The sequence below is a fragment of the Denticeps clupeoides genome, chromosome 14 (assembly GCF_900700375.1).
Source record: "Denticeps clupeoides chromosome 14, fDenClu1.1, whole genome shotgun sequence".
In the NCBI taxonomy this organism is placed as follows: Eukaryota; Metazoa; Chordata; class Actinopteri; order Clupeiformes; family Denticipitidae; genus Denticeps; species Denticeps clupeoides.
The window spans coordinates 18,816,772-18,843,730 of NC_041720.1; the positions used below are offsets into that span (position 1 = coordinate 18,816,772).

Genomic DNA, 26,959 nt, shown 5'->3' on the forward strand with positions numbered 1-26,959 from the left:
GTTGATTTGAGATCTGGGGCTTTAGTCAAGGTGGAGGGAATTCTAAGAAGTTCCAAATGGCCTTCAGGTGTCTGTTATAAGATGAAGATGAATTTCACCTTTCAACACGACAATGACCCCAAGTATCCAGATCAATAATGGAATAGCCAGAGGAAATGTATGTTTTTGAATAGACCAACCAGAACCTAGATCAGAAATTCTGTGGGGTGACCTGAAGGGGGCTACATACACTGGATATAAAAAGTGTACTTAGGTATTAATCACAATTCAACTCTTTCTGTCACTGTACCCCCTGCCCCCTCCAAAAAGGATAATAACAGATGATAAAGATGTAAATGAGAATGTGACCATGTGAATTCATGAATATGCATAGAACCTGGTCTACACAGCACAGCAGTGCTTTTACCAGGAGATCAAATGCTATGGGGCAATGGTGGCCTAGCAGTTAAGGAAGCGGCCCTGTAATCAGAAGAATGTCAGTTTGAATCCCGATCCACCGAGGTACCACTTAGCAAAGTACCATCCCCACACAATGGTCCCCATGCACCTTTCATGGCTGCCCACTGCTCACCAAGGGTGATGGGTTAATTACAGAGGACACATTTTGTTGTGTCACTGTGTGCTGTGCTGCAGTGTATCACAATGACAATCACTTCACTTTCACTATGTAACTGCATAGCTCAAAATGCTTTTTAAAAAAGCAGTATAGATAGATAGAAACCAGCAGAAAAATAAGTTAATAAAAAAAGATAGTCTAGAATGTTTACAGTTTAAAGTGCAGGTAAGATGATGGTGATTGACTAAAAGATGAAAAGTTTGACAACAGTTATTGCACTTGAGCTACGACAGTTAAAATTAAAGTGCATGAGTAGTGAATGACTTTTTAACATAGCATTAAATAATGCAAAAAAAAAAGTCCAGGGTAGCAGCATGTATATGAGATGTGTGTATGTATGTATATGTGTATGTGGTGTGTGCTTGTGCAGAAGTCCAGTGAGTCCTGATGTTAATTAGGAGGTGAGTGAGTACTGGGAATTCAGCAGTTTGATGATGGTGGGGTAGAAACTGTCCCTGAGCTGGGATGTGTGTCCTGTGAAGAGTGTGTGGAGGGTGTGTCTCATCCATCACTGCTTGTGATGGATCTCCTCCAGAGTTGGGAGTCAGGTGCCAATGATGCACTGGATGGTCTTCTTATTCTCTGAGTCTGAGTACCAATATTTGAACATGCTGCATAATTGACTGCTGAAAATGGCATTGCAAGACTGACAAAGATACTGTAACAGAAAGAAATGTGAATGATGTGAATAGCAAACATAAAGATAACTACACTTTTTTTCAATCAAAATGACTCTTTGCAGATTAAGGAATTAAATTCCACTGAAAAATTACTAAATTAATTGGACATAGTTCTTAGAGAGTCCCATGCAATACAGTAGGGGAAAAATCATTTGAACCCCAACTGATTTAGTAAGTTTGCCCACTAACAAACTTTATTTGAACAATGAGAGACCGAACAATAACAAAAAAAATCCAGAAAAGTGCTTTTCAGAATAGTGATAAATTTGTTTGTATTTTCATAAATGAAATAAGTATCTGATCCCTTTGCTTAAACGTGCTTTAGTACTTTGTTGGCATCACAGAGGTCAGACATTTCTAGTTACCCACAAGGTTTGCACGGGTTTTGTCTCAGTCCTCTTTGCAGATCCTCTCCAAATCATTAATATTTTGTTGCTGATGTTTGGTAACTAGAGCATTCAGCTCCCTGCACAGATTGTCTATGGTATTAAGGTCTGGAGGCTGTTTTAGCCACTCCAAGACCATAATGTGCTTCTTCTTGTACCAGTCCTTTGTTCACTGTCCTGTTGGAATCCCACCCACCATCCAATTTAATACCCTGCATGAGGGAAGGAGGTTCTCACCAAAGATTTGATGCTACATAGCCCTGTCCATCCTCCTTTTGATGTGATGCATTTGTCCTGTCCCCTTGGCAGAAACACCCCCAAAGCATAATGTTTCCACGTCCATGTTTGGCGGATCAGGATTCGACCCGGCAACCTTCTGATTACAGGGCCGCTTCCTTAACCGCTAGGCCACCACTGCCCCAAGAAACATCCCTGGTAGATCCTTTCTTGGCAATTGGATATTGTATACTGGCCTTCACATACCTTGACTGTCGCAGCTTTGCTAGGTAACAGATGTCAGCATGAATATGGATGAATTGCTGTTAGTCATGTCACACACTAATGTAATCTGGGCCAGAGATGAATAAACCTCTAAAACCCCAAAATGGCTCTACATGACTTATGTAGAACTGCAAGTAATGCTGGGTAGGACCATTTTTCGGAGTGTCTTTTGAACTCATGAGGATTCTCTGTAATCCGCAAACATTATATTATATTCTATAGAACTCCACTCTGCACAGAGACCAGTAGGACTAATAAATAACAGAGGAACAGCAGGAAAACAATGGGTTAAATGCTTCCTTGTAGTCAGTTGTCTGTACTGACCCTGAAATCTTCCACTTTGACAAGGCGTAGGAGAAGGGGCAGCGCAGACGCTGACAATTAAGAACACACTTAGCTGCCCACGCATAAAGTAGAGGCATGCACTCAGGTGTTTTCAATGGGTGGCTGACGCAAATGCTGTCAATAGAAAAAAAGCTTGTCCCTGTCCGATCCATCTCAACACATTAAGGCATCTTGTTTCCTCAGACATTCAGCAAGAGTCATGTGTAGAGAAGGGAAAGCCTTCCTCAGTTTTGTGAGCTCAAAATAAACTAGTGCACGTGCAGGTTCTTCACGTTTTTATCACAAGGGTACAAGGCTGCGGAACCCTTTGCTTAGTTAACTGAAATGTGCTAAAAAAAAGCATATAAATTCAGACACATACAGGTCTCAGGAATTTAGAGGAATAAGACCAAGTTCTATGCTCTATGCACAACAACCAAGACAAGACATGTTCATTTAAGAAATTAAGTAGTGATCATTATGCCACTTGATGATATTATGGCACAAATGATATTATATTAGAAAGTAACTGATGTGTTATCATTAGACTGATGGTGAATGTACAAGCTGCTGTCATTTCTAAAGGCAGCTGCATCAAGGACAATGCTGCAAATGCATGTGTAATACTGTTCTGCCTCTCTTGCATTATGTAATGGTCTGTAGCAGTGAGTGGGTGATGTTATACAGAGAGTGAGTGAGAGAAGTGAACTAACCGTGGCAACAGCCATGATCAGTCTATTTGGCTGACCCTGACCAATGCTATTTGTTTGGCCTCCAGGCCCCATGATTCTGTGTGCTACAAAACTGTGAGTAATACACAGCAAAACATTTTTTACAGTTTATTTATTTTTCATTCTTTCTCTTTTTTTTAATCTGTCTGGTCTGGCATCTTTAGCAAGCAGACTCTGTTTGCACAGTTCTGTTTGCACATTTGCATTGCAAAAAGAGTACTATAAACTCTCTATAGACTCATTTATTCATTTATTATTTTTTAATATAATGTACAGGTGTGGCCAAAAGTTTTGAGAATGATACAAATACTTGTTTCACAAATATCTTTCTGTCAGTTGTTTCTGTGGTGTATTGAATGGGCATTTATGTTTCAAAGGCTTTTATTGACAATTACATCATGTTTATGCAAAGAGTTTTTTCACGACTTCTGCAATTCGCCCTGGTATGCTGACAAGTTCTCAATTGGATTAAGGTCCAGGGAGTTTCCTGGCCAGGGACCCAAAAGTTCAATGTTTTGTACCCAGAGCCACTTAGTTCTCACTTTGGACTTTTGACACGGTGCTCCATCATGCTGGAAAAGGTATTGTTCTTCACCAAACTGTTCTTGGATGGTTGGGAGAAGTTGCTGTTGCAGAATGTTTTGGTACCATTCTTTAGTCATGGCTGTGTTCCTAATTAAAATTGTAAGTGAGCCCACTCCCTTGGATGAGAAGCAGCCCCAGGATGCTTTACTGTTGGCATGATGTTTTTCTTGGAGAGAAGCGGATTCTTTGCTGCCCTTCTTGACATCCTCCACAAGTCTTCATTTCACTGCACGTACAGATGCACTCACACCTGCCTGCTGCCATTGCTGAGCGAGCTCTGCACTGGTGGCACCCTGATCCTGCAGATAAATCATCTTTAGCAGATGGTCCTGTCGCTTGCTGGACATTCTTGGGCACACTGAAGCCTTCTTCACAACACTTGAACCTCTCTCCTTGAAGTTTTGCAATCTTAATAGCATCAATATCCTTGCCTGTGAAGACCTTTTTATGCATCATCCTCCTTTTAAAGCATCCAGTCTGCTATTCTAACTTAATCAGCATGACAGAATGATCTCCAGCCTCACATGTGTTAACAGGAGGATCACTAAAAGGATCCTTTTGTGGCAGAGCTGAAATGCAGTGGAAATGAAAAAGTTCGTTTTCATGGCAAAGAGGGACTTTTTTTAAATTCATCTGATCACGCTTTATAACATTCTGAAGTATGCAAATTGCCATAATAAAAACTTTGTGGAAACCAGTATTTGTGTCACTCAAAACTTTTGGCCATGACTGTGTGCACAGTGTGACTATGTCAGAGGTGACTGGGAAAAGGGGCAGTTTGCCCTACTGTGCAAGCCACACATTTTCTCCACAAAGACACAGCACAAGAACATACTCCCATCCACATCTACCCACCCTCTGCCAATAGAATAGAAGATAGTGAGTAAGGTGGTAGATACTGAGGGGATTCGAGTCAGTGGCACTTGGACCATGGGAAGGAGACAGAAGGTGGGTGGGAACGGGGCCGGGAGAAAGACTGTGCTGGACTGCGAGTCAGGGAAAATGTTGGATCAGTGGTGGGAGGCTGGGCGCACAGAAATGAGTAAGAGACTTAGGTTACCATGGCAGTGTTGTAGATAAAGACGGCTGGCTTAAGTATCATCAGAGGTTTGGGGTCATACACATCAGCAGTGGGGTTATCAGAGGCGCAGGCAGGCAATAATTTAGGGGCAGAGCATGAAGTTGGAAATAGTAGTAACAGGCAAGCAATATCCAAAGGGGTTGTTAAAAGGCAGGCAAGGGAATGTGGGTGGTGAGAGGGTGGCTGTGATGGTAGGCCAACATCAATCTCCCTCCCTGGTAGGTTATACTATTCAGTAAGTCAGTATAATTACCATCTTAATAAAGCTTCTAGATGGTGTGGCTATTTTAAGGCTCATAGCTATAATTGACCCTTGAGAGAGGGGTGTGGTTTCAGCATCTTTAGAAGAAACCCCCCCTGTATTTAATCTTTTTTTTTTTTTTTACTATTTGCATTATATATCTATCATGTTATATTGTCAATATATATTGTGGCCTTATAAGGAAATTGCTGGAAATAACCTGCTGTTATAATTCAAACATTTGGCAATGAGATGTAGTGTCTCCTACAGCCAGACTGAAAAAGCTCAAATAACTTATAGCAACAGCAGCTTCTCTCTCCAGGACTTTGTTGAGGAAAGTGGGATATTTGTTGGTTATTATTGAGGTTGTTGTGGCTCAAGAAAGGTTTTTAGAGAAGTGGTGCAGCCATTTTGAAGGCACTGGGAACCTGGTCAGATTGGTCAGAGTCTGGCCATGGGGTCCAGGGGACAGGTTGAGGCCTTAGTTCTACTGACCAACTCTTTGGCATGGGAAAGATCAAATTTAGATGGGAGAGAGGCCTTGCTGATGAAATCCAATGATGTTGGAGTAGTATTGCCCTTTGGCTATGGACAGTACAGCTTTATTCCTAGTGTCAGGATTGGGGGCACCTGGAGTCCCAATCAGGACTGCAGTTAAAAGGTGGCTGCACCCATCAGCGGCTGCGACATTCTTTTTTGTGGACCCTGCAACATATGTGTAGTGTTGTTTTGAGTTCTGGCAATCGCCACACAACTGCGTGTTATTTTAAGATCTCCCCTTTGTTTCCCCCTTTTTTGGCCATCGAACCTGGTTTTGTTTCTGTTGTGTTATTATTAATAAAATCCCGTTCCCAGTATGTTCCGCCTCTGCGCTTCATTCCCCCGTCAGCTCGTGGACGTGACACCTAGTCACATGGTCTTTGAATCCCTGACGATGGAAGATGAGACCAAATTTTTTGTACAGCCTCTTCAAAAGCAACAAGGCAATTTAATGTGTGCTTAGTTGTGTCAGATAATAAAAAATTAAAAAAATAAAGTGAAGTGATTGTCACATGTGATACACAGCAGCACAGCACACAGTGTGGGGATGGTGCTTTGCTCAGTGGCACCTCAGTGGCACCTTGGCGAATCGGGATTCGAACCGGCAACCTTCTGATTATGGGGCCGCTTCCTTAACCACTAGGCCACCACTGCCCCTGCCAGATGTCTTAATTTATTCAGCCCTCGGCCCTTTTTTGAATGGACACACCCAAAAAACAACACTCCTGAAATTACTCCAGAGTATAGAAATCAGCATATATCAACTGGGTCAGAGAAAATAGACGATAGAACAATGAAGTTAATGAAAAAGAAAAAAATGGAGTCATGACCCATCCCAGCTGACACCAACTAGGCTTAATGGATCAGCACGCAGACATTACTGCTGCATTAATGTGGACATTTACTTTACCTTTGTGTGTCCCATCGCTGCCCCATCAGCCCTCAGTCGTGACAAGTTATTTGATCCAACTAATTACAGCTGTTTAGAGGTGGTTTTGAAAATATCACATCATACATATATGTATATATGTTTTCCATTCAAAAGAACAACATGCAAAATAAATTATGTGAACAAGAACATTATTTATTGATTAGAAATAGAAAAATAAAAAATATAATAGTTGTATAAAATAACCTATATACAATGGCAATAATCAGTGGAATAAACAAATTATATCTACGTTATTGTGCATCATGCCATTGCTTGAAACAGTTCTTTTTAAAAGTGAGGCACAGTGGCACCTGGCACTTTCTGCAGTGTATGGGTGTTTTCACCCTATGGATGCAACAATGTTGTCTGCCTCCACTTCTTCTGCACATGAGAGATCCTCATCACCAGATGAAGATTAAAGAGGACAAACCACTGTCCTGCGACAGAATGTCCAGCACCTTTCTGAATCGTGTAAACAGCGACATGTGCCCCTGTGAGCAGGGACCTACGTTTTGTAGGTTTGCTAGTGTCAAATGAAAGTCATCGTCAGCATTAATATAAAATAAGAAAAAATATCTTTACTGTGTATTAACAGGCATTGGTTTAAATAAAAGAAAATAATGTAAATCTGTCAATCACTCCTGCCATTTAAAAAAATACAACAGAAGATCATGTCCTAGGTGACAGAAATAATTGCACGCCAAACATGAAAGTGAAAATGAAGTGATTGTCACTTGTGATAAATCACTTCATTTAACCCATCACCATGAGTGAACAGTGGGCAGCCATGACAGGCACCCGGGGAGCAGTGTGTGGGGACGGTGCTTTGCTCAGTGGCACTTCAGTGGCACCTTAGCGGATTGGGATTCGAACCAGCAACCTTCTGATTACGGGGCCGTTTCTTTAACCGCTAGGCCACCACTGCCCCTACTAGTGTAGTTTAGCTGGTAGTTAGCTAAGCATAGATAACTACCAAGACGTTAAACTAGTGAACAAGCCCCATGCTTAGCATGTGGTGCTGTGCCAAGGACCATCTTAAGGTGGTAGTAGCCACCTTAGGGTGGTAGTAGCCTAGTGAGTAACACACTCGCCTATGAACTGGAAGACCCAGGTTCAAATCCCACTTACCATTGTGTCCCTGAGCAAGACACTTAACCCTAAATTTCTCCAGGGGGACTGTCCCTGTCACTACGGCTTGTAAGTCGCTCTGGACAAGGGCGTCTGATAAATGCTGTAAATGTAAATATAAAACAGCCATAATATAATCTGTGCATTGTCAAATTACTTCTTTGATACTTCCCATGCATATATTATTGAATGTGACTGATGTAAAGATTCTTTGCTCTAAATAAAGGGAAGCTTGAATGCAGGCTAATAAAATGAAATAACAAAGAAAACACACACCAACAAACATTATTACTAAAAGCCTCATTCCTCGCTTTGTCTATCTTCTGTCTTAGTGGAGTGGAAGGTTAAATAGCATGAAAGGGACTCTGTATCTATATGTGTGTTTGCCTGCCATAAAACCACAAGTAGAATATGAATGCTGCATGCTGCCTTCCGCTCTGCAGTGTCTGCCATGTGGTATCTTGCACAGACTGATAATACCAGCACTGCAGAGCAAGCGGCCAATCAGCTGTAAAAGTCCCCCCTTACCGCCTCACTGCATTCCACCCACCGCAGTAGCAGCTTGGGAGCAAAGGTTCCATCACAAGCGATATGCAGCGCATAGCAGGAGCACAAAGAGAAGAGAAGCAGAACTGGATCGCCCACTCATGTTCAATTCTGAGGGAGTGGCTGCTCATACCCGGTCAGATTTAAAAAAAGGGGTTCAGACAGAAAAGGCAGTGAGGGTCTGAACTCTCTTACAGATGAAGGAATATAAAATATTATGTAGATGGTTCTGCTCTGCAGTGCTTGAGCTGCCGCTTGTAATAATTATTTCATTCAAGGGACATTTTTTAGGAAAAAAAAATACTCTATGTGCAGCAATAGCTGCTGTAGCCTAGCTGTTGTCTAGGGATTGCACCAACATCAACTTCCTCCCACAGCTCGCTGGATATTTGACAAACCAGCAGCGATGCTAAGGTATACACGATTTAAGGCTTGACAAAACATTGGCCTAGGCTGATTATCTGTATTGGCATTTTTTTTTTATTGATCATGGATATCAAGCAATTAGGTGCGCTATTGCAGCTCTCCTGCTATTTCTGTACCCTTTGCACTCAATCTGCAGTGTCCCTACCACAAAAATCTCTGATTGGCTATAACTCGTGTGAACATAGCCAATCATTGCTGAATCCCTGCTGTCACTCACACACGAGTGTGAAGCCTCAGCGAGGAGAGGAGGAGGTATGCAAGGACTGTTGGTGAGAAAGAAAGGTAAAGCAGTTGGATGTTTCCCCGCATTAAAACACCACAGTACTTGTGACGATCCCTATGGGTTTTTTTTTAAGGGGTTTTCCTCACCTCTTCCTTCCTCAACACTTTCCTGGGATACCAGCACCTGTTCACTAACTGTGTCCAAGATGTAAGAGACGGGACTCACATGGGTTGGAAACCGGGTGGGGTTCATAGTTGTTTATTGTGTACATGGTTGACACTCAATTCGTCTGCACCATTAACTGCCCTGTGACCACACAGGTAACCTAGTTTTATAGTTTGGGGCCTAATATGTAGCCCAAATAGGTCCATTAGATTTTTCACTTTCTTGTGTTCCATCTTCATTTTCTCTAACTCAGTAACATAGATGCTAATGGCACTAATGGCACAAAAACAATAGTTTTGTTACAGGAGGATAAATATGGAGTGAATACATTTGTTATACATTTGTAATAACAAGTTATACCAACTAGTCACTTTTTTATATTCCCTGAATTTTGTTTAATTTGATTTTGTTTAAATAACATTACTTTGAACCCAAACAGCATTTTGTGTATACTGTTATAATGAAAATAAACCTCTCTTGAATCTTGAATGAAGTGATAATAGGAATGAATGATGCAATGCATGTTTGAATGAATAATGCAATACATAATAATGCAGTTTTAAAACAGAAGAGACACTTTAAATAAAAGTGTATACAATTTGAAATTATGATTTAAAATTTTAATTCATATTGGTTGCAAATATTGGTTATTGAACTCCATGAACTATAATCAATGAAAGAACATTTTAAAAAACACCTGATTTCTTTAGTTGCTCTTTCTTAACAAGATAAGAATTTGTAACCTCATACATTTTATTCATATTTGGTTGAATTAAGCTTTACATTTACATTTAGAGCATTTATCAGAGGCCCTTATCCAAAGCAACTTACAATCAGTAGTTAGAGGGACAGTCCCCCTGGAGCAACTTAAGGTTAAGTGTCTTGCTCAGGGACACAATGGTAGTAAGTGGGATTTGAACCTGAGTTTTCTGGTTCATAGGCAAGTGTGTTACCCACTAGGCTACTACCACCCTAAAAACCACTTTTATGTATTTAATTAAAAATAGATTCTAATTTCAAACACATTTTTCAATTATAAAAGAGAAATATTCAGTGTTTATTAAACAGTGCTTTATGCCATAACTGTGCCATAAGAGACACAGTGCAATTCAAGATTCAATTTCTCTTGTTACGTATGTAAATTTGTATACATATGTGCAGGAATGTGTGTACACTTGTGGATTGTTTAAATGGGCCGTGGGGTTCTTTGGGTGTGGATAGAGCTTCAGAGAAAATACAAGAATCGAGGTCAGGGATGGAAAAAACTGTTTTCACCTATGTCTGATTGTATAAAGCTGCCCTGTTTGTGTCTGTTTGCCATCGGGTCATTGTTAATGGATGTCTTCCCTGTCCTGTTCACCATGTATTAAACCTGTTTTGTGATGTCATGCGTATGCATCCTTTTTCATTGTCATGTTCAGCCATTGTTCCAGATCTACTGCCTCACTATGTCAAACCAGTATGACATGATCTAAGATGACCACACAAGTTCTCAATTGGATTAAGGTCCAGGGAGCTTCCTGGCCATAAACCCAAAATGGCAATGTTTTGTTCCCTGAACCACATAGTAGATCACTTTGGCCTTATGGCACATTGCTCCATCAGGCTGGAAAAAACATTGTTGGATGGTTGGGAGATGGTGCCAGAGGTACCTGTCTTGCCTGACTCTTGAGACAGAATGACTGAGCCAAACATTAACCCCACAGAATTTGCCGCTTTGCTTGACCAAGCATCCCTCCAGGCCATTATCATTGAGCATCTATTGCAGGAGGTAAACCACCTGCGGCAGTGCACACGGAGCGCGGGCTGGGCCACAAGGTCCTCTTCCATCTCCTTCAATTCTGGAACCCAGCTTGGCTCTGTCGGAGCACTGGAATGGTACCGATGGGAGTGGCAAAGCCCTCTTAACTACTTTGTCTTTGAATTTTTAGTTGCAGCCTAGCCACTACCCCTCTACCCGAGCAATGCTTTCATTGCTGACCCATCCAGCTACAGAATGGGCAGCGGCATGTCTCTCGTCACCCAACTCGGTGTCACTGTCCTAAGAGTCCTTTGTAGCAGGGCTGAAAGCCACCTTTTGCCACCCGGATGTCGTGGAAGATGTTACCTGAGGTTGAAGTTTATTGTCATATGTACAAAGTACAGCGTACAGAACACAATGAAATTCTTACTTGAAAACCCCTCCCACGTAGACAGAACATAGAACGTGATACATAAAAGACAGAAGACAAAGTGCAGCAGCAATAAATAAATCACAGAAGGCTAAGTTGCATAAAGTGAGTGTGCATAATTTAAGTGACAGTGCATACTATGTGTTGAATAGCCTGATGGCACTGGGGTAGAAACTGTTCCTGAATTGTGTTGTGCATGTGTGAATTGTCCTCAGTCTCTTGCCTGAGTAAAAAGTGACAGTGCAGGATGGCTGGGGTCCTTCAGGATGCTCTTTGTTTTCCTGAGATAGCGTGTGCTGTAAATGTCCGTCATTGCTGGGAGTGGTGTGCCTGTGATCCTCTGAACTGTTTTCACCACCCTCTGCAGAGCTTTCTTGTCCTGAGCAGTAAAACTGCCATACCAGGATGCAATACTCCCTGTGAGGATGGACTCCACAGTGCACCTGTAAAAGCTGGTGAGGACAGAGGAAGTGGAGTCGTTGGTGGGCTTTTTGGTGACTGCTGCTGTGTGTTCTGAGGACTTGAGGTTGGCACTGAGGGTGACCCCAAGGAGCCTAAAGCTGCTGACCCTCTCCACAGCACCTCCTCCAATGTAGATAGGGAGATGAGCTGTATCCTGCCTCCTAAAATCCAAAACCATCTCCCTGGTTTTGCTGAGGTCTCTGCAGGCCATCTCGTCGTTGTTGCTGATCAGGTCTACAACGGTGGTATCATCAGCAAACTTGATGATATTTTTGGAGCTGTGTCTGGACACACAGTCGTGTGTAAACAGGGAGTACAGCATTGGGCTCAGAACACTTCCCTGCGGCATGCCAGTGTTGAGGATCATTGTGGTGGAGGTGTTCTTGCCGATCCTCACATGCTGCGGTCTGTTGGTGAGAAAGCCCACAACCCAGTTGCACAGAGTAGCACTCAGTCCCAGCGTCCCAGCTTGGAGGGCTAACTGTGTTGAATGCAGAGCTGAAATCTACAAACAACAGTCTGGTGTAGCAGTTCTTATTGTCCAGGTGAGCCAGGGTGGTGTGGATGTGTCACATGATTCCATCATGTGACTGGGAGTAACACGGAAACTAGGTAACGTGACTCCTATAAATAGGCTAGAGAGCAGCTGCCAACTGCTCAGTCATTGAATGACACACGTCATTAGACTCGGCTCCTCAACCCAAGTAAGACCGTACCTGTCCTCTCTGTTATCCTGAATCCTGAACTCCTTCCTGTCGTCCCGTTCTGCCCTGCCTTGTGTCTTAAAACACGAACGACAACATCAGTTTGGTGTTGCGGCTCGCACCGTCCGCGTTCGCAGATTAACACGGAGGAACTTTCTCGTCTCCTCCTACACGTCTCTCTCATTCTGATCCTGGTTCGTGTGACAGGATGGTTCGTCATCAGTGGATCTATTGTGACGATATGCAAATTGAAGGGGGTCTAGATTGGTCGGAATGGAGCTCAAAATGTGCCCCATTACCAGCCTTTCAAAGCACTTCATTGTGATGGAGGTTAGTGCAACAGGCCAAAAGTCATTAAGGCAGCTGGATTTGTTGACATACCTCTCAACTTTACCAGGGTTCCTTGTCAGTCAGCCAATTCACAGTCAAATTCAGGACACTGGCTGCCAAAACCCCTCTGGATGTCCATGCCCTCTAGATGATTTTCGATGAAGGACTGTCCTCTAGGATCCGCAGCAAGATAGACAGCCAGGACCTCTACATTCAAAGTAGGGCTGCAACTAACAATTATTTTAATAATCGATTAATATGTCGATATTTTTTGATTAATCGTAGAATCGGATAAAAAAAGAAAAAAAAAGAAAAAAAAGAAAAGCAACCCTTTATTCAAAAACAGAACTAAAATATTTAGAAAGTGCACAAACATGTTGCTCCTTGAGCTGTTATAATAATAATAAAATAAAATTGGTTCCGGTAGATGGTGTCTCTCAAGTACAATGTAGGAAAAAACATCAACAACAAACAACAACAACAACAACAATGCAAGGATGTGGTAAGTGTTATTGTACAAGTTGTGGATTTGTTTGTGATTTATAAATAACTATATCTACTTTTTATGAAATAAATAGGCAAATAAATAGTGTGAAATGCTCCCACACCTTGCATGACTTGGGTCGCACAGATTTCCCTGCCTCCGCCATGTATCTTTCCTCTACCTCCGCTCGTTTTTTTTGTTTATTTTTGCTCTGCGCTGTCTATGAGGCTCCAAACTCTGCTAGCATCTGTGCGTGAGAGAGACCAAGTGTGTTCACTCTGCGCTCAACTAAAGTTTTTTTTTTTTTTTTAATAATCAAATGTCTCCGTGTCATGCGACACAACGAATCGATTAGGAAATTCATTGCCAACTCTTTTAGTAATCGATTTTTATCGATTTTATTGATTCATTGTTGCAGCCCTAATTCAAAGCACTCATCCAGATGGTGCACTGGATCAACCGCACACCGGATCAACTGGCACACCCGAGGACCACCAATCCAATCACCACCACTCATGACTCCTCGACCTCCACCATCACCACCTCGACCGGCCCCCAACCATCCAGAAACCCATCCCCTCACCGGTTACAGCAGGGTTCTTCTTCGTATCTAAGAAGGATGGTGGTTTAAGGCCTTAAAAAGGAGGGTGATGCTTGAAATCATTGTTATTCCTCTGTTGACCATGGTTACCTGCAAGGAAACACACACAGTCATAATTGCGTTGCATAAAAAGGGTTTCACGGGCGAGGATATTGCTGCTACTAATATTCAACCATATCAACCAAAAACTTCAGTTTATCAACCACATGGATGACATGCTTGGACAGTGGGTGTATGCCTACCTGGATGATGTGCTAATCTATTCACCAACCTTTGAAGCTCACATCCAACATGTGAGAGCAGTGCTGAAGAATTCCTTTACACCACCACTCCACCACATTCCTGGATTTCACCAACTTGCACCAGGGTGTGGCCATGGAGCCCAAGAAGCTCGAAACAGTGGTGTCATAGCCCCTACCCACAATGATCAAGTAGCTGCAACGATTTCTTGGGTTTGCAAATTTCTATTGCCACTTTATCCGTGGCTACAGTGCAGTTGCAGGCAGTGTGCTGGTCAGCAGTCCTCCTGGTGTTGAAAAATGTGGGTGCCTGGTGTGCATTGTGAATAAAATTGTGATTGTCATTGTAAAACACAGCACACGGTGCACACAATGAAATGTGTCCTCTGCAGGCAGTGTGCTGGTCAGCAGTCCTCCTGGTGTTGAAAAATGTGGCTGCCTGGTGTGCATTGTGAATAAAATTGTGATTGTCATTGTAAAACACAGCACAGCACACGGTGCACACAATGAAATGTGTCCTCTGCTTTTAACCAAACACACTTGGTGAGCAGTGGGCAGCCATGAATGGTGCCTGGTGAGCAACAACATCAACATTTATTTCTTATATAGCCCAAAATCACATACAGTATGTCTCAATGGGCTTTAACAGGCACTACAGTTGATACCCCCCCCACACTTGACCCTTCTGCACACAAGGAAAAACTACACACAAAAAAAAATCTCTTCACTGGAGTCTGTCAGTAGTCTGTGCACTTGATTCAGTGTCTCAGAGAAAATCAGGAACAGCGGCAGACGGTGGCATTGTACGAGTGATCCTGAAATATGTGGTTATAGTGGTATATTTGTGCAACAGTGGCCCTAACTAGGACAGCCTAACTAAGGTGAATATAACACTGTCTGTGCTTAACAGGGTGACTGTGTGATAAAGTGGATTTAATAATTGACACTGTGTCTGGGACTTTAACATATGACCAGAGAAAACAGATGTGTTTTCAGTTTAGATTTAAACACTTTGGGGCAGTGGTGGCCTAGTGGTTAAGGAAGCGGCCCCATAATCAGAAGGTTGCTGGTTCGAATCCCGATCTGCCAAGGTACCACTGATGTGCCACTGAGCAAAGCACCGTCCCCACACACTGCTCCCCGGGCGCCTGTCATGGCTGACCACTGCTCACTCAGGGTGATGGGTTAAATGCAGAGGACAAATTTCACTGTGTGCACTGTGTGCTGTGCTGCTGTGTATCATGTGTGACAATCACTTCACTTTCACTTAGACTGTGTCTGAGTCCCGAACACAGACTGGTAAACTGTTCCATAACTGCGGAGCTCTATATAAGAAGGACCTGCTCCCAGCTGTAACCTTCTGTGACCCCACACTCATTGATCGCAGGGGGCATGGTGGGTCGTAAATAACTAGGGGTTCCCTCAGTTACTGCGGGGTGAGACCTTTTAGAGCTTTATAGGTCAAAAGTAGGACTTTGTAGTCAATCCAAAATTTGATGGGTAGCCAGTGCAGTGATTGTAAGACTGGTCTGATGTGGTCAAATTTCCTAGTTCTAGTTAGAACTCTGGGTGCAACATTCTGAACTAGCTGGAGTTTACACATGCACCTACTTGAGCATCCAGACAGTAATGCGTTGCAGTAATCTAACCTTGATGTAATAAAGGCCTCGACCAACATTTCTGCATTATGCATTGAGATGATGTTTCTTATTTTTGGCAATATTTCTAAGGTGAAAGAATGAATGTTATCCTAGAGATATAATCTAAATGCGAATCGAATGAGAGACCTGCATCAATGAGGACCCCTAGATCCTTTTCTTCAGTACTTGGTGAGATAGAAAGGCTATCCAGAGTTATGATGTAGTCAGCCAGCTTATGTCTGGCTGCTTGAGACCCAAGTACAAGAGCTTCTGTCTTATCGGGGTTTAACATAAGAAAGTTGGTGAGCATCCACTGTCTAATGTCCTTGAGACAATTCTCTATTCTGTTCAGCTGCTGCCTCTCGTATTGCTGATAAATACAACTGTGTGTCGTCAGCATAGCAATGAAAGCTAATACTGTGTTTGAGAATGACATCATCTAAAGGTAACATGTATGAGGAAAATAGCAATGGACCTAGGACAGAACCTAGTTTTTGAAGCAGTGTGCTGGGGATGGTACTCTCAGTGCCACCATGGCGGTTTGGCACCGTTCATTTACTTTCCCGCTAGGCCACCACTGGCCCTGCAAACAGGTCATCTGTCAGAAGTGGGATTCAAACCTCCAGGAGAGACTGCGACCTGAACACTGAATATGTATTGCATAAATAAGAGGAATTTATGGAAGTAGATGCACTTTCTGACCAAAATCCTGAATGGCAGTGCCAGGTTGGTAGTGCCCGCCTACTTACTTTGATTGCACATAAGCACATAATAGGCTTTTCAAATTTGGACCCAAATGTGCAGATAATGTGATTGGGAGTGGAGCCACTCTGTGCATGACCTGGAAAGAGCAACAGGATAAAGTGTATCTCACTTACTCTCTATCTAGGGTAGGACTAACTGAGTCCACCCTATAGTACTTTTTAAATTTGTGATTTGTGATTTGTGATTGTGATTTGTGATTTAAACATTTCCCACAATACCCTGTGTTTTTACACAATTCTGTTTGTGCATGGAATTACTCAAATTTTTAATTAACCTCCACAAACCATCACAATTTCATGTCCACAGTAGCCATTAACTTGTGTAGCACAACTTGTGTAGCACAAGTTAAGTTTTCCTGCACATACATTTGTTTTTGGGCATTGCTTTAACTTGGGATACATTGGTGAGTTGCTTTTAGACAGAACAAGGCATGCGTGTCACAGGGTTCAGCAATGTGGACCACCTTCACAATCCAACTACACAATGAATTTTACAACTATACATCATTATTTCTGTTGATAAATTGAAAACTGGGTCTATGGTTATCACATGCCATTTCTATTTTTATATAATACTGCCAACCACAAGCAATGTTCTCGGTTAAAGCATGTCATGCCTCATCCCTGGTATGACAGGCTGTAAAGGCACACGGTGCTAGCACTGCTCTGTTACAGAACTGACTTTAGCCAACTAGATCATTAACATAATTAACAGGAGAGAGCTCAACATGACAAGTAACACTGTTCTAGAGTGGGGTAAATGATCTAACACTCCAACACTGATTCAGTTTTCCTGAGTGGTACTTTTACTGCTAATTATATGAGGTGATTTCCCAGTGAATTTGTGCATTGCATGGCCCATGTTTTCTAAAGGCTGCTTCTCATGCCACACTGTTATAATATTGTACTAATACTATTGTACTAGTCTACTGTATTAATCCTTCAGTGAATGTAATGGACCACATTCTTCCTATCTTTTCAGCTGACTGCCTCTATAGACTTAGCATTTCTGCATTTGTAATTTCAGTTATGTTTATGTTATTTTATATAACTTGTATATGTATAAACAACTGCAGTTGGTGGTATATATATTTATAAATCTGAATATGAGTATACTTTAATATTGACTTGATTTGCATTGCATAACAGCATCAGATAAATTAATAAATGTAGAACAAACAACCAGCAAAATGTTGAAATGTTGAGCACAGGAATCAAGTACAAATTCACACATTCAAATATCTGTCTTTGCTCTACACATGCTTCAATTCAGGTGGCAGATGAACACTAACTGTCTGACTTTTTGCCTCATCAGGGAGCTGAGTATGCAGTGGCCCACTGTCATCTCATGAATATGCATATGGAATAACTCCTGTGCGTGTGTGTCTGTGTGCGTGTGTGCAAGCAAAAGATAGAATATGCAAACGATATTCAGGAGAAGCTGACTGGAGATGATGCCTGTGCATGGCCTGTTACCATAGCAATGTCTCTGGTCATCCACACATTTTTTGTAAATAAAATTGTTATGCAATATTTTCAGACTCATCACCTGCAATGAAGGATCAATATATTTCATGGCTCCAAAGCAAAGAGCTGCTTTTATATTTAGCAAGATCTAAACCATCTCCTAAATAGACATTTCATACTATCCTTCTATTGTGGTTAAATGTGATCTGTCCACAAAAGAGGAGTTTTTGCTTTTATACTATTATTTATCTGACTCCCTTAAAAAATGAAAAGCTTTCCATTGCAGCTTTAAGCTTATTGTTGCATCTTCTGAAAATTACCTTAACAAAAGCCTTTTTCCATAAAGTCCTTATATACATTCACATTAATGTAATTTATTAGATGCCCTTATCCAGATGCCCTTACTGTCAAAAATGTGCAAACATGGGAGAGGACCCATGTATCTGGTCATGTGGCTGGCAGACCTGGCTCACCATTTCTTCAGTGAAACTTGAACGTGGGGCGCCCCCCAACTCCTTGGTATTGACCTGTCTGGCTAGGTTAAATGTAAGTGTGCATGCAGAATCCACCACGACAAGGTACAGCTCCAAATGTCCACTAATATTATTCTGTGTTTAATGCTGAATTATGTTTGTTATAATTATTGTATGTAGACAAGGTAATTCCTCAAATAAACAATTTAATTGTATGTGTAAAATTCACCCCTACGGTATGAAAAAAGTATTACTGTCCTTATGACATTTATTCAGCAATATTTTTTTCTCATAACAACTGAAACCTGTTCTGGTGAGTTCTGAAATTAGCAAAATCACCCCCTTCCCCAAGTCCCCCCCAAAAATCACCAGGTCTCCAAAATTAATCTGGAAATGTACCAAGGACTCTAGCAATCAAAAGCAAAAAAATTGTTTTGCTGCATTGCAGTATTCATTCCCTCCAAGCTCTTGTCACATGAGCAAGGGAAGGAGGGTGGTGAAATAATCCACTGCTGTCCGACAAATGTCAAACACACTGCTCTACTGTAGTTTCTCTGCCATGACAGTCTGCCCAGGGTCGTGGCATATGTAAAAGGGGATATGCATTTTAAATACAGAGATACCACATTTTTTTCAGATTGTTTGATATTTACAGCTGTCTGATCAATGGATCCAGCCAAATAATTAGAGGTCATTTACCATTTGGAACACTCAAGGCATCATTGTGAATGAAAAATGCTTTCTGGGTTTGTGAACACATTGAGGGTTCAGGATTTTTTCCAGATGCACCAAGGCTACTTGTGATCTCACTGATCCTACAGCACGACTGTTCTTTCTGCACTTCTTCCTACATGAACAAAAGCTGGAGAAAGGCAGTCACATTCGACCTTTGTTCTCCGTTAAACTGCCTCCTGCCTTCCGTGTATGCAATCCATCCTCAAATTTCTTTAATTTCACTGCAACAGGCCTCGATCAATAGGGTGATAGTAGCCTAGACACCATAAAGTCCCAGGTTCAAACCCTACTTACTGAACAATCCCATAACAATCCTAGTCACTACTGATTGTAAGACACTCTGGTCAAAACCCCACAAATTTTTATATATGCCAATATTAATCACCTCTTATCACCAGTCAAAATACCAGCTTATACACACACAACAAGGGTACTGCTCTCAAAAGAAAATAACTTGGAGTGCCACGGATTTCTTCAACATTTAAATGTAATAGACAAATATTTATAATCAGTATATAACTGAGCTATGTTCCTTATGAGGTTAATCAGTACACTTAATAAAAAAAACACAAGTGAAAGTGAAGTGATTGTAAACAATGTTAAAAGGAAACATCTATGATTATTTTGAGGAGAATATTTAAATTGCAAATAAGTGATTCAAGGTGAATACTGTCACATAAGCTGACTCATAATGGATGTATGACAATGAACTGCTGTGATTATTGTTATTATTATACAGTCGGGCAGAGTCCCACTTAAAAAGATCAGAGAGGTCTGTAATTGTCATCATCAGAACACCACTTGGTTAATAAACCACAAACTTGCTTATTTATTAACCCATAAGAAAGTGTCCATGCATTTTTTTCATAACTGGTAAAGGAGCTATTAAAAGAAATGATTCAAGTTGAAAAGTAATTATGTAGAACCATAATTAATTCCAGTATTTATTTCAGACTAATTTGCTGAGCTCAAAATAGGGTTAAGTTCCTTTGCAACAGCAGCTCCTCTAATGGGAATTACAAGCTGTGATTTAAAGGACTCTGGTGAGCACTTTTGTCCTCATTGAAGATCAATGGTCACAGTGTCTGTCACTGACAGCTCAGAAGGTTCCAGAAAGACTGCACACAAGCAACAGAGCTATTTTGCTATTCATCATTACCTTATTCTCATGTTTGTTTGCTTGCATGTCACTTTTTATGTCCATAATTGTTTTATGATTAAGCAATTACTGAACACTGTCATTTTTGTAAATGAATTACAAAATGGAGGGGCATCTGTGCAGTAAGGTTAAGATTAATTTCTGATGGGACTTCAAAAAGGCAGTGTAAGCTTCTGGCCTTGTACAGAGCTTTGATGTCTCCTCATGTTGGGTATGGCTTTTACAGGACCAGGTTTTGGGAGAACCAAATCATTCAGTAAATAAGAACTTGCATTCAAAAAGAATTTGCCACTGGAGCAAGTGTCGAGAGCAACTGTTTTAATGATTGTATATATATAGTAAGACAATGTAAAATCTGCAACAAAAAGGATGATCTTCAAATAATTGCTCCCAGAAAAAAATGAACACCTTTTCAGTGTGTAGAGTGCAAATCTATTAGAGATCATGAAATGTTTTTAATCCACTGACAACTGCCTTGAAGCACTCATCCAAATGCAAGTGAATTTTGGTTTGCTTAATTACATTATGTAATCAAACACCTTTTGTCTTTCATAAAATAATTGAGCAACAAGAATAAGCCATAAAAATACCTATATATGTTCAACACATGTCCAAAACACTGACTATAAAATATAAGTTGATGTTAATATGTTAATGGTATATTAGCAATCCTAGATATTACATCTTAAATAGACAGAGATGGATGTTGTAATAAAATGCTCAACAGAGCTGGAAAACACAAGAAACAACAGAAACCATCCTCAATGGTGACATCATTACATAAGTGCCATTTACTGCCTGTCACAGTTCACCACCACTCTTTATGACATTAAAGAAATTCAGTGTAGTGGAACAGCTACAAACAAATATGAAAAATTATTTTGCAGAAATCTGAACTCACTGGAAATACCTGAAAAACTCATTTCAGACAGGGATGCAAACATTTTGTCTTTGCCTTCTTTGAGAGTCCAACCCTTATTGGACGTGTGCAGGTCCTCAAAGGCTCCAGTCTTTTAGAGGGTCTGGCTTGTTCTGAAGGCATTTGAATTGAATTTGTATTAAATTATGTGCCATATGGGTGTCTACTGGCCCACAGAATTATGTAAATAAACAGTAGTGTAATCATAGACATTTTAAAATATTCTGATTAATTAAATTACTGTTAATTTAGGCTTAATCTTTCTTAATTTAAATTCTATGTTGAATTAAATGTCTGCAACCTTTTTATTTCATTACAGTTTATGCACAATTTTCCACCCAACACTCCCTATTGCATTGGGGGACTTTTAAAAATATTAAGACATTATCTGAACAATTCTGAAATGTATTCTCTTAAGCATACCACACTTGATCATAAATCATTGAATCTTATATTTTTAAAGACATCTCTAAAAAAAAAGAGTCAGTACCACAGAGCACATTGTCATAGCTGTATACCCATGCTGGTATATTAATTACAGGCTAATTCACAATACCATATTCTATTTTAAGCTATATGAAAGGTAAAAGTATAATTTAGTTTTACCTAGACTGGGCTGCTGTGGAGAGGGCAAATTGGAGAAGGCTGGGGACCAGAGCTGATTAGTCTTCTCAGATTTTCTTGCTTCTGGAATAATAGCATTAATGGTAGTGATCAAGCCACAGATTCATTTTAAAGCAAGCAACAGATAGGGAACAAGTACACTGAATATACCTCCATCTTTTGTATTAGAGTACATTGAATCTTCCTCTTCTGGGCTGAAATTACTCTCATGCAAAGGCACCTCCTGCTCAGAATCTTTTTGGATGTTTGGAGCTCTAATGTCCTCTGCCTCTCTGCTGTGGCTGTAGATCTGTCTTATGTCCTTCATTTCTTCTGACAGAAGACTGCAACTGTCCACATCATTTATATGACCCAATTCAGACCTTTTTTGGCATGACACATGCTGACCACATGCTGACCTCTGCTGTTCTTCAAGCACTAGATTAAACTTTTCTTTCATTTCAAACATAGGGATGTCATTGAGAACTGGATCACAATTCTCCTGAAGCTCATAAGTAGGAAGTGCCAGTTTTGTAAAGGCATCTTGTGAAACAGTGTTCTGGTGTTGTGGACACCCAATATCATAATTTTCATCCTCATCCATGGTGATGTGTAGGAGACATTTGGGAATCGTAGTGCACCTCAGTGGACTTCCACCTTTGGTGGCAGCAATGTCTTCCTTATCGTCAGGTGTGAAATGCATCTCTGGAAGAGGCTGAAGTGTGTCACGTGCAGGTGACTCTTTACTTGGAGAGCAGCTGAGAAGCAGATTTTTTTCATTCCCAGTATCAATTCCAAGTTCTACTTTGTTGAAAGAGTCAAAAACTATGTAGTCAAAAAGAGAGTGAATATGTGCTTTTGTAAGGCTGTTCTCCGTTGCTTCCCATTCCAAAGGCTTTGCATTTGTGTCTGGGAACCCAGCCTTGATGTTGGGTGTGACACTAGTCTCAGCTGTTGTTTTTAATGTATTTTTTAATGTACTTACAATGTTAATTAGTGTCTTCCCCACAACCTCCTGGAGATCTGTAACGGCATCTTGGTTTTTAATCTGTCTGTCCTCAGTGGAATCTTGTGGAGCTTCACAAGCGTATGAACCGTGATTTGCAGGATCACGTATGTTCCAGCAGGGCAAGCTACAATGATTGGCATCTCTTGTGCAAACTTCCTTCTGTGTGCCAAGACAATGTTCAGCCATTTCACTGGCATCATGGTCATGATAAATTTCAGATGACCCTTCTTGATGTTTAATCACGCTTTCATAAAGACTTACAGTCAGTATCTCTTCTGTATCATCTGTATAGGCTTCACCTTTCACCAAGGGTTCAGAAGTACCAACTGTTTCATCAATAGGATCTTGACGTGGATTAGTGTCAGAATGTCCTGGTAATCCAACATCTACGCAGACCTTAGCCTTATTAATTTCAAATACATCTCTTCTTAATGTAAGATTATAGTTAATACTCAAAGCATCAATGCTCTCCATGACCTCAGTTCCTCTGTCACCCATGTAGTCTTGTCCAAATTCAGCTACTGTTTCTCCACAATTACACATCTCTGCATATGGGTGCACATAAATCTCATAGCTGGGTTTACTTCCTCTATTATCTGATATTTGAAAGTTTTTTGCTCCATTATGAGTTGGAGATTCAGAATCTGTATGAATCTGATAACATTTTGCCCCGTTTTCTAAATGGTTTCCATAAAGTCCAGGTTTACATTCCATGTTTGATCCTTCTGAAGTCACAGGAACTGCTTCGAGGATATGGCTACCATCCTCATCCCATGAAGCAAGAGCACGCTTGACTGGCAGTATATTATTCAAGCTCTCTTTGCACTGCCCTGGGTCTTTCCAACCCTTTCCTGTAACAGTCATCATATGTAACACTTTGTCATCTTCTCTGTGAGACACATTTTCCCTGGTAAAATATTTTCTCTCTCCCTTTCTGAATGACTCTTCTATTACACTTTCTTCTTGTGAGATGCAGCACTGTGGCAGCAGCTTTTCATCTTCAGCTGAAATTATGTGTGTTTTGCTGCTGTCAGGCTCAAAACCGCTTCTGAATGTGTGCTGTTCAGCTGTGTCCAACTTCATCTGTTTAGGTGATGTTGGAGCAAATTTGCCGGACTCCATTTGCTCTGAACCATTTGGTCAATGAAATATTGAAAACAAGCATTATTTTTTCTCAAAATAATATCACTCTGTTTTTTTTTCAATTGACTTCATATTTGTACTAATTTGATTCATCTAAATCTAGAAGCCCTAATATTTAGAGTAACCAAGTGACAAATTAGTAATTTAAATACAGGATTGTGAAATATGCTAATTGCATATATTGGTATGCAATATTGGAAAAAGTTACTTTTGCTTTTCCAGCCATAAGATACTTTTTTAAAAAAATTGACATATCCTATATTACCTAAAACCCATATCATTACCTATATTATAACCAATGTGACCAAAATGTTGCTTGTATTTACACATTATATATTAATTATTTCATGAAATATACTGATAATTTGTGTTATGGTAAGGTGATTATCTCTTTACCATTGTATTTTATACTGCTCGTATTCAGAATGTGTAAGTCTCAGACAGCATCCTATTTTGCCTTTATAATGACAAATTATACTAGGCAACTTTCATACATTATACCATCAGTACTGTTTTTTTATATATTTTCTGTTATCTGTAACAAGGTTAATTCTTATGATTCTTATGACCAGCTAGCATTTATGTTAGCATTCGCAGCAAGCTAGTCAGTCGACCTGTACAACATAATTTACACATGTACGCAAGTAAGAACATGTGAGGGCTTCTTACCACTGGAATGTAAACTGAATTCGCGACCATATAACCCGTCTTTAAACGCTCTGCTGAGAGAAAGAGAAAGCATGTAATCTGCCGTGTGTGAGGGTGGCGGCAAACTGGACGGCGCTCCCGCCACGTAACACTGCGCAGTCCAGACAACGACGAGGGTTCGACACGACATTTATTCAGGCCATTTTACTCCCGGCTCGTCAGGATTCAGCGTCAGCAGCGCTGTCATTATTACCACTTTTACCAGACATTCGACGTACAGCGAGCGAGCCGGGTTTAAATGTCATTTTAATTTAAATTAATCCAAAAAAGCCACACAGAGCCGAGAGCAGCAGCAGCAGCAACAGCAGCAGAGCCGCACTGGACACGAGTCAACAGACCTTGCGCAGAGAGAACGGCACGGCGCTGCTGCTCAGCGGAACATCATTCGCTGCGCTGCGCTGCACCCCAACGTGTCTTCATGCTTCCTGGGACCTCGCTTCACAGAGAATACAGCGTCACCGTCCGCTAACCGCCCGCCACAGCCTCTGTACACAGGCAGCAGACACCCACGATCTCTGCATACGTCCAAAAGGTACGTGTTTTCTGCTCATATCAGACGGTGGATAGTCCTAGTCCAACGCCTGGTTTTTGTAAGGAATGCGATATTGCAATGTTACCAATGCGAGAATATTTCAGACGTGTCTTGTTTATACCAATTTTGACATTTTTTTATTTTCCCATTCAAGATTTTAATTAATGTACTAATCCATAACAGTGGCGCATTTAAGTAGCCGATCACATTTTTCATTCGTTTTATGCAATGCAAAACCCTGTCTAATAATGCATTTGTTATATAATGCATCCTGATTGAGATGTTTTGTCTGGTAAACGTCCAAAACGTGCTGTTGCAGCAGCCATGTATGTAACTGTAGTCATGTCTGCCTGTACTCCCATTACTGACATTACTCTGCGACTGAGACTTGAAACAGCAGCTGCAGTCACCCACAGGAATGAATATGGTTTTAAAACCCAAAATGTGAACAGTTGTAGCTGGTGCATGAACGCCATCCGCATTTATGATTGAAGTACAGCCGCAGGTTTTCGCCTGTTCGCGGTTGCCAGGTCGTGGCATGATTTGTAGCCCGAGCCTTTGGCAAAAAAATAAAAAAAAACTTTGACAAAAAGGCATCGCCTTCACATCAAGATATAGTAATACATCAAAATGAAATGTAAAGGTCTTCAGTGTGAAGTCCCGCCGCGTTTGGCTTTACAGAGAATCTCCGCTACACGTTTTCATGTAAAAAAAAAAAATCTAAAACATCTACAGTATCTCACTCAGTCAAATCAGGGTGTGCAACACTAATCACATTTTGCTGTCACGTCATCGGCACTCATTGTATTAATAAATCTCGCTCTGGCTTAAAAAGGGAGATCCTGGCAACCCAATTCCTGTCTGCTCCGGCGCGTCGGTATGCGCTATTTACCGTCTGATTCTTCTGCAAATGCACCAATAAGGATCCTGGTTTGTCTGGATTGTTCGCAGCAACAGCTAATGCCGAAACCCGTTGTATAGATCTATTTTGAGAGACTGTAGTATTTTTTGTGTCTAAAATCCTCGGACATTCTTTGTTATTTGAACTGTTCATTCAGCATTGCAAGGCACGTTCAACAGCCATTCAAATGCTTAATTCGAAGCACAGTTGAGATATTATTACACCAATATCTAATCATATTTCATAATACATTGCGCATCGTCAAGGTCACGGATAATGATGGGACAACAAACATACTCTTTCAAAATGGGACTGATCAGTAATTAGGTTGCAATCCGATCATATTCCTATAGCCAGTTGATGAATATATCATATATCACTGCAGAATGTTTCATAAAGAAGACACTGTGGTCCTGGCTGCGGCTGCTGGAATCACACTTGGTGCAACTGCATTCCATTAACATCGCCTAGTGTTTGCATTCAATCTGCCTTTTACTGCAATGTGCTGCAGTCTGACTGAGACAATTTGCTCATCAGATTCTTCATTTTAGCTTGTCTCTTTGTGTCATTTCCTCTGCCATGCAGACCCTGGGGACAAATAGCATAATTACAAATCCAAATACAGAAATGTGTGTAACAATAGTTAATATAGAGCAGCATGTCAGTATGCAGATGAGTTGCTGTGTACAAATGGATGAAAAGCATGAAGTCAGATATACATTATGTAACATAATATGCAGAGATCAGGTGTCCAAACATACACATAGATGTATTGATTGACTAGAAACACTGTTGCCATGTCTCCACCAAT

The 26,959-nt window shown here is 40.9% G+C and overlaps 2 protein-coding genes across 7 annotated transcripts in view; one reads left to right on the forward strand and one right to left on the reverse strand.

The window, feature by feature from the left end:
• Positions 1-13,925: 13,925 nt before the first annotated feature.
• Positions 13,926-25,271, reverse strand: LOC114803055 (uncharacterized). 4 transcript variants are annotated; one of them, XM_029002330.1, is made up of 6 exons: positions 25,054-25,271; positions 24,677-24,729; positions 22,027-23,991; positions 21,859-21,939; positions 21,235-21,365; positions 13,926-13,946 (listed from the first exon to the last, which is right to left on the reverse strand). In XM_029002330.1, exons 3-5 carry the CDS (start codon positions 23,984-23,986, stop codon positions 21,253-21,255), a joined length of 2,154 nt encoding a protein of 717 aa, XP_028858163.1. In that variant the 5' UTR covers positions 23,987-23,991; positions 24,677-24,729; positions 25,054-25,271; the 3' UTR covers positions 13,926-13,946; positions 21,235-21,252. The 4 variants fall into 4 exon arrangements, with proteins under 4 accessions (XP_028858163.1, XP_028858162.1, XP_028858160.1 ...); XM_029002329.1 differs by lacking the exon at positions 13,926-13,946 and having other exon boundaries at positions 20,449-21,365; positions 24,677-24,726; positions 25,054-25,270; XM_029002327.1 differs by lacking the exon at positions 13,926-13,946 and having other exon boundaries at positions 20,449-21,365; positions 25,054-25,270.
• vsnl1a (visinin-like 1a) overlaps positions 24,743-26,959 on the forward strand; it is a 31,766-nt gene continuing 29,549 nt past the window's right edge. For 2 of the 3 annotated variants that reach the window (XM_029002332.1, XM_029002333.1), the window contains exon 1: positions 24,743-25,247. The gene's annotated coding sequence lies outside the window, so the exon portion shown is untranslated. The remainder of the gene's footprint in view (positions 25,248-26,959) is intronic. The other variant, XM_029002331.1, reaches the window with a different exon arrangement.

Bases quoted from the DNA above. Each gene is read 5' to 3' on its own strand.
- LOC114803055 (XM_029002330.1), bottom strand. From the start codon at position 23,986: ATGGAGTCCGGCAAATTTGCTCCAACATCACCTAAACAGATGAAGTTG. The intron at 21,940-22,026 runs GTATATTCAGTG...CTATTATTCCAG, and splicing joins CTCTAATACAAAAGATGGAG to AAGCAAGAAAATCTGAGAAG. The intron at 21,366-21,858 runs GTAAAACTAAAT...AAATGCCTTCAG, and splicing joins TCCACAGCAGCCCAGTCTAG to AACAAGCCAGACCCTCTAAA.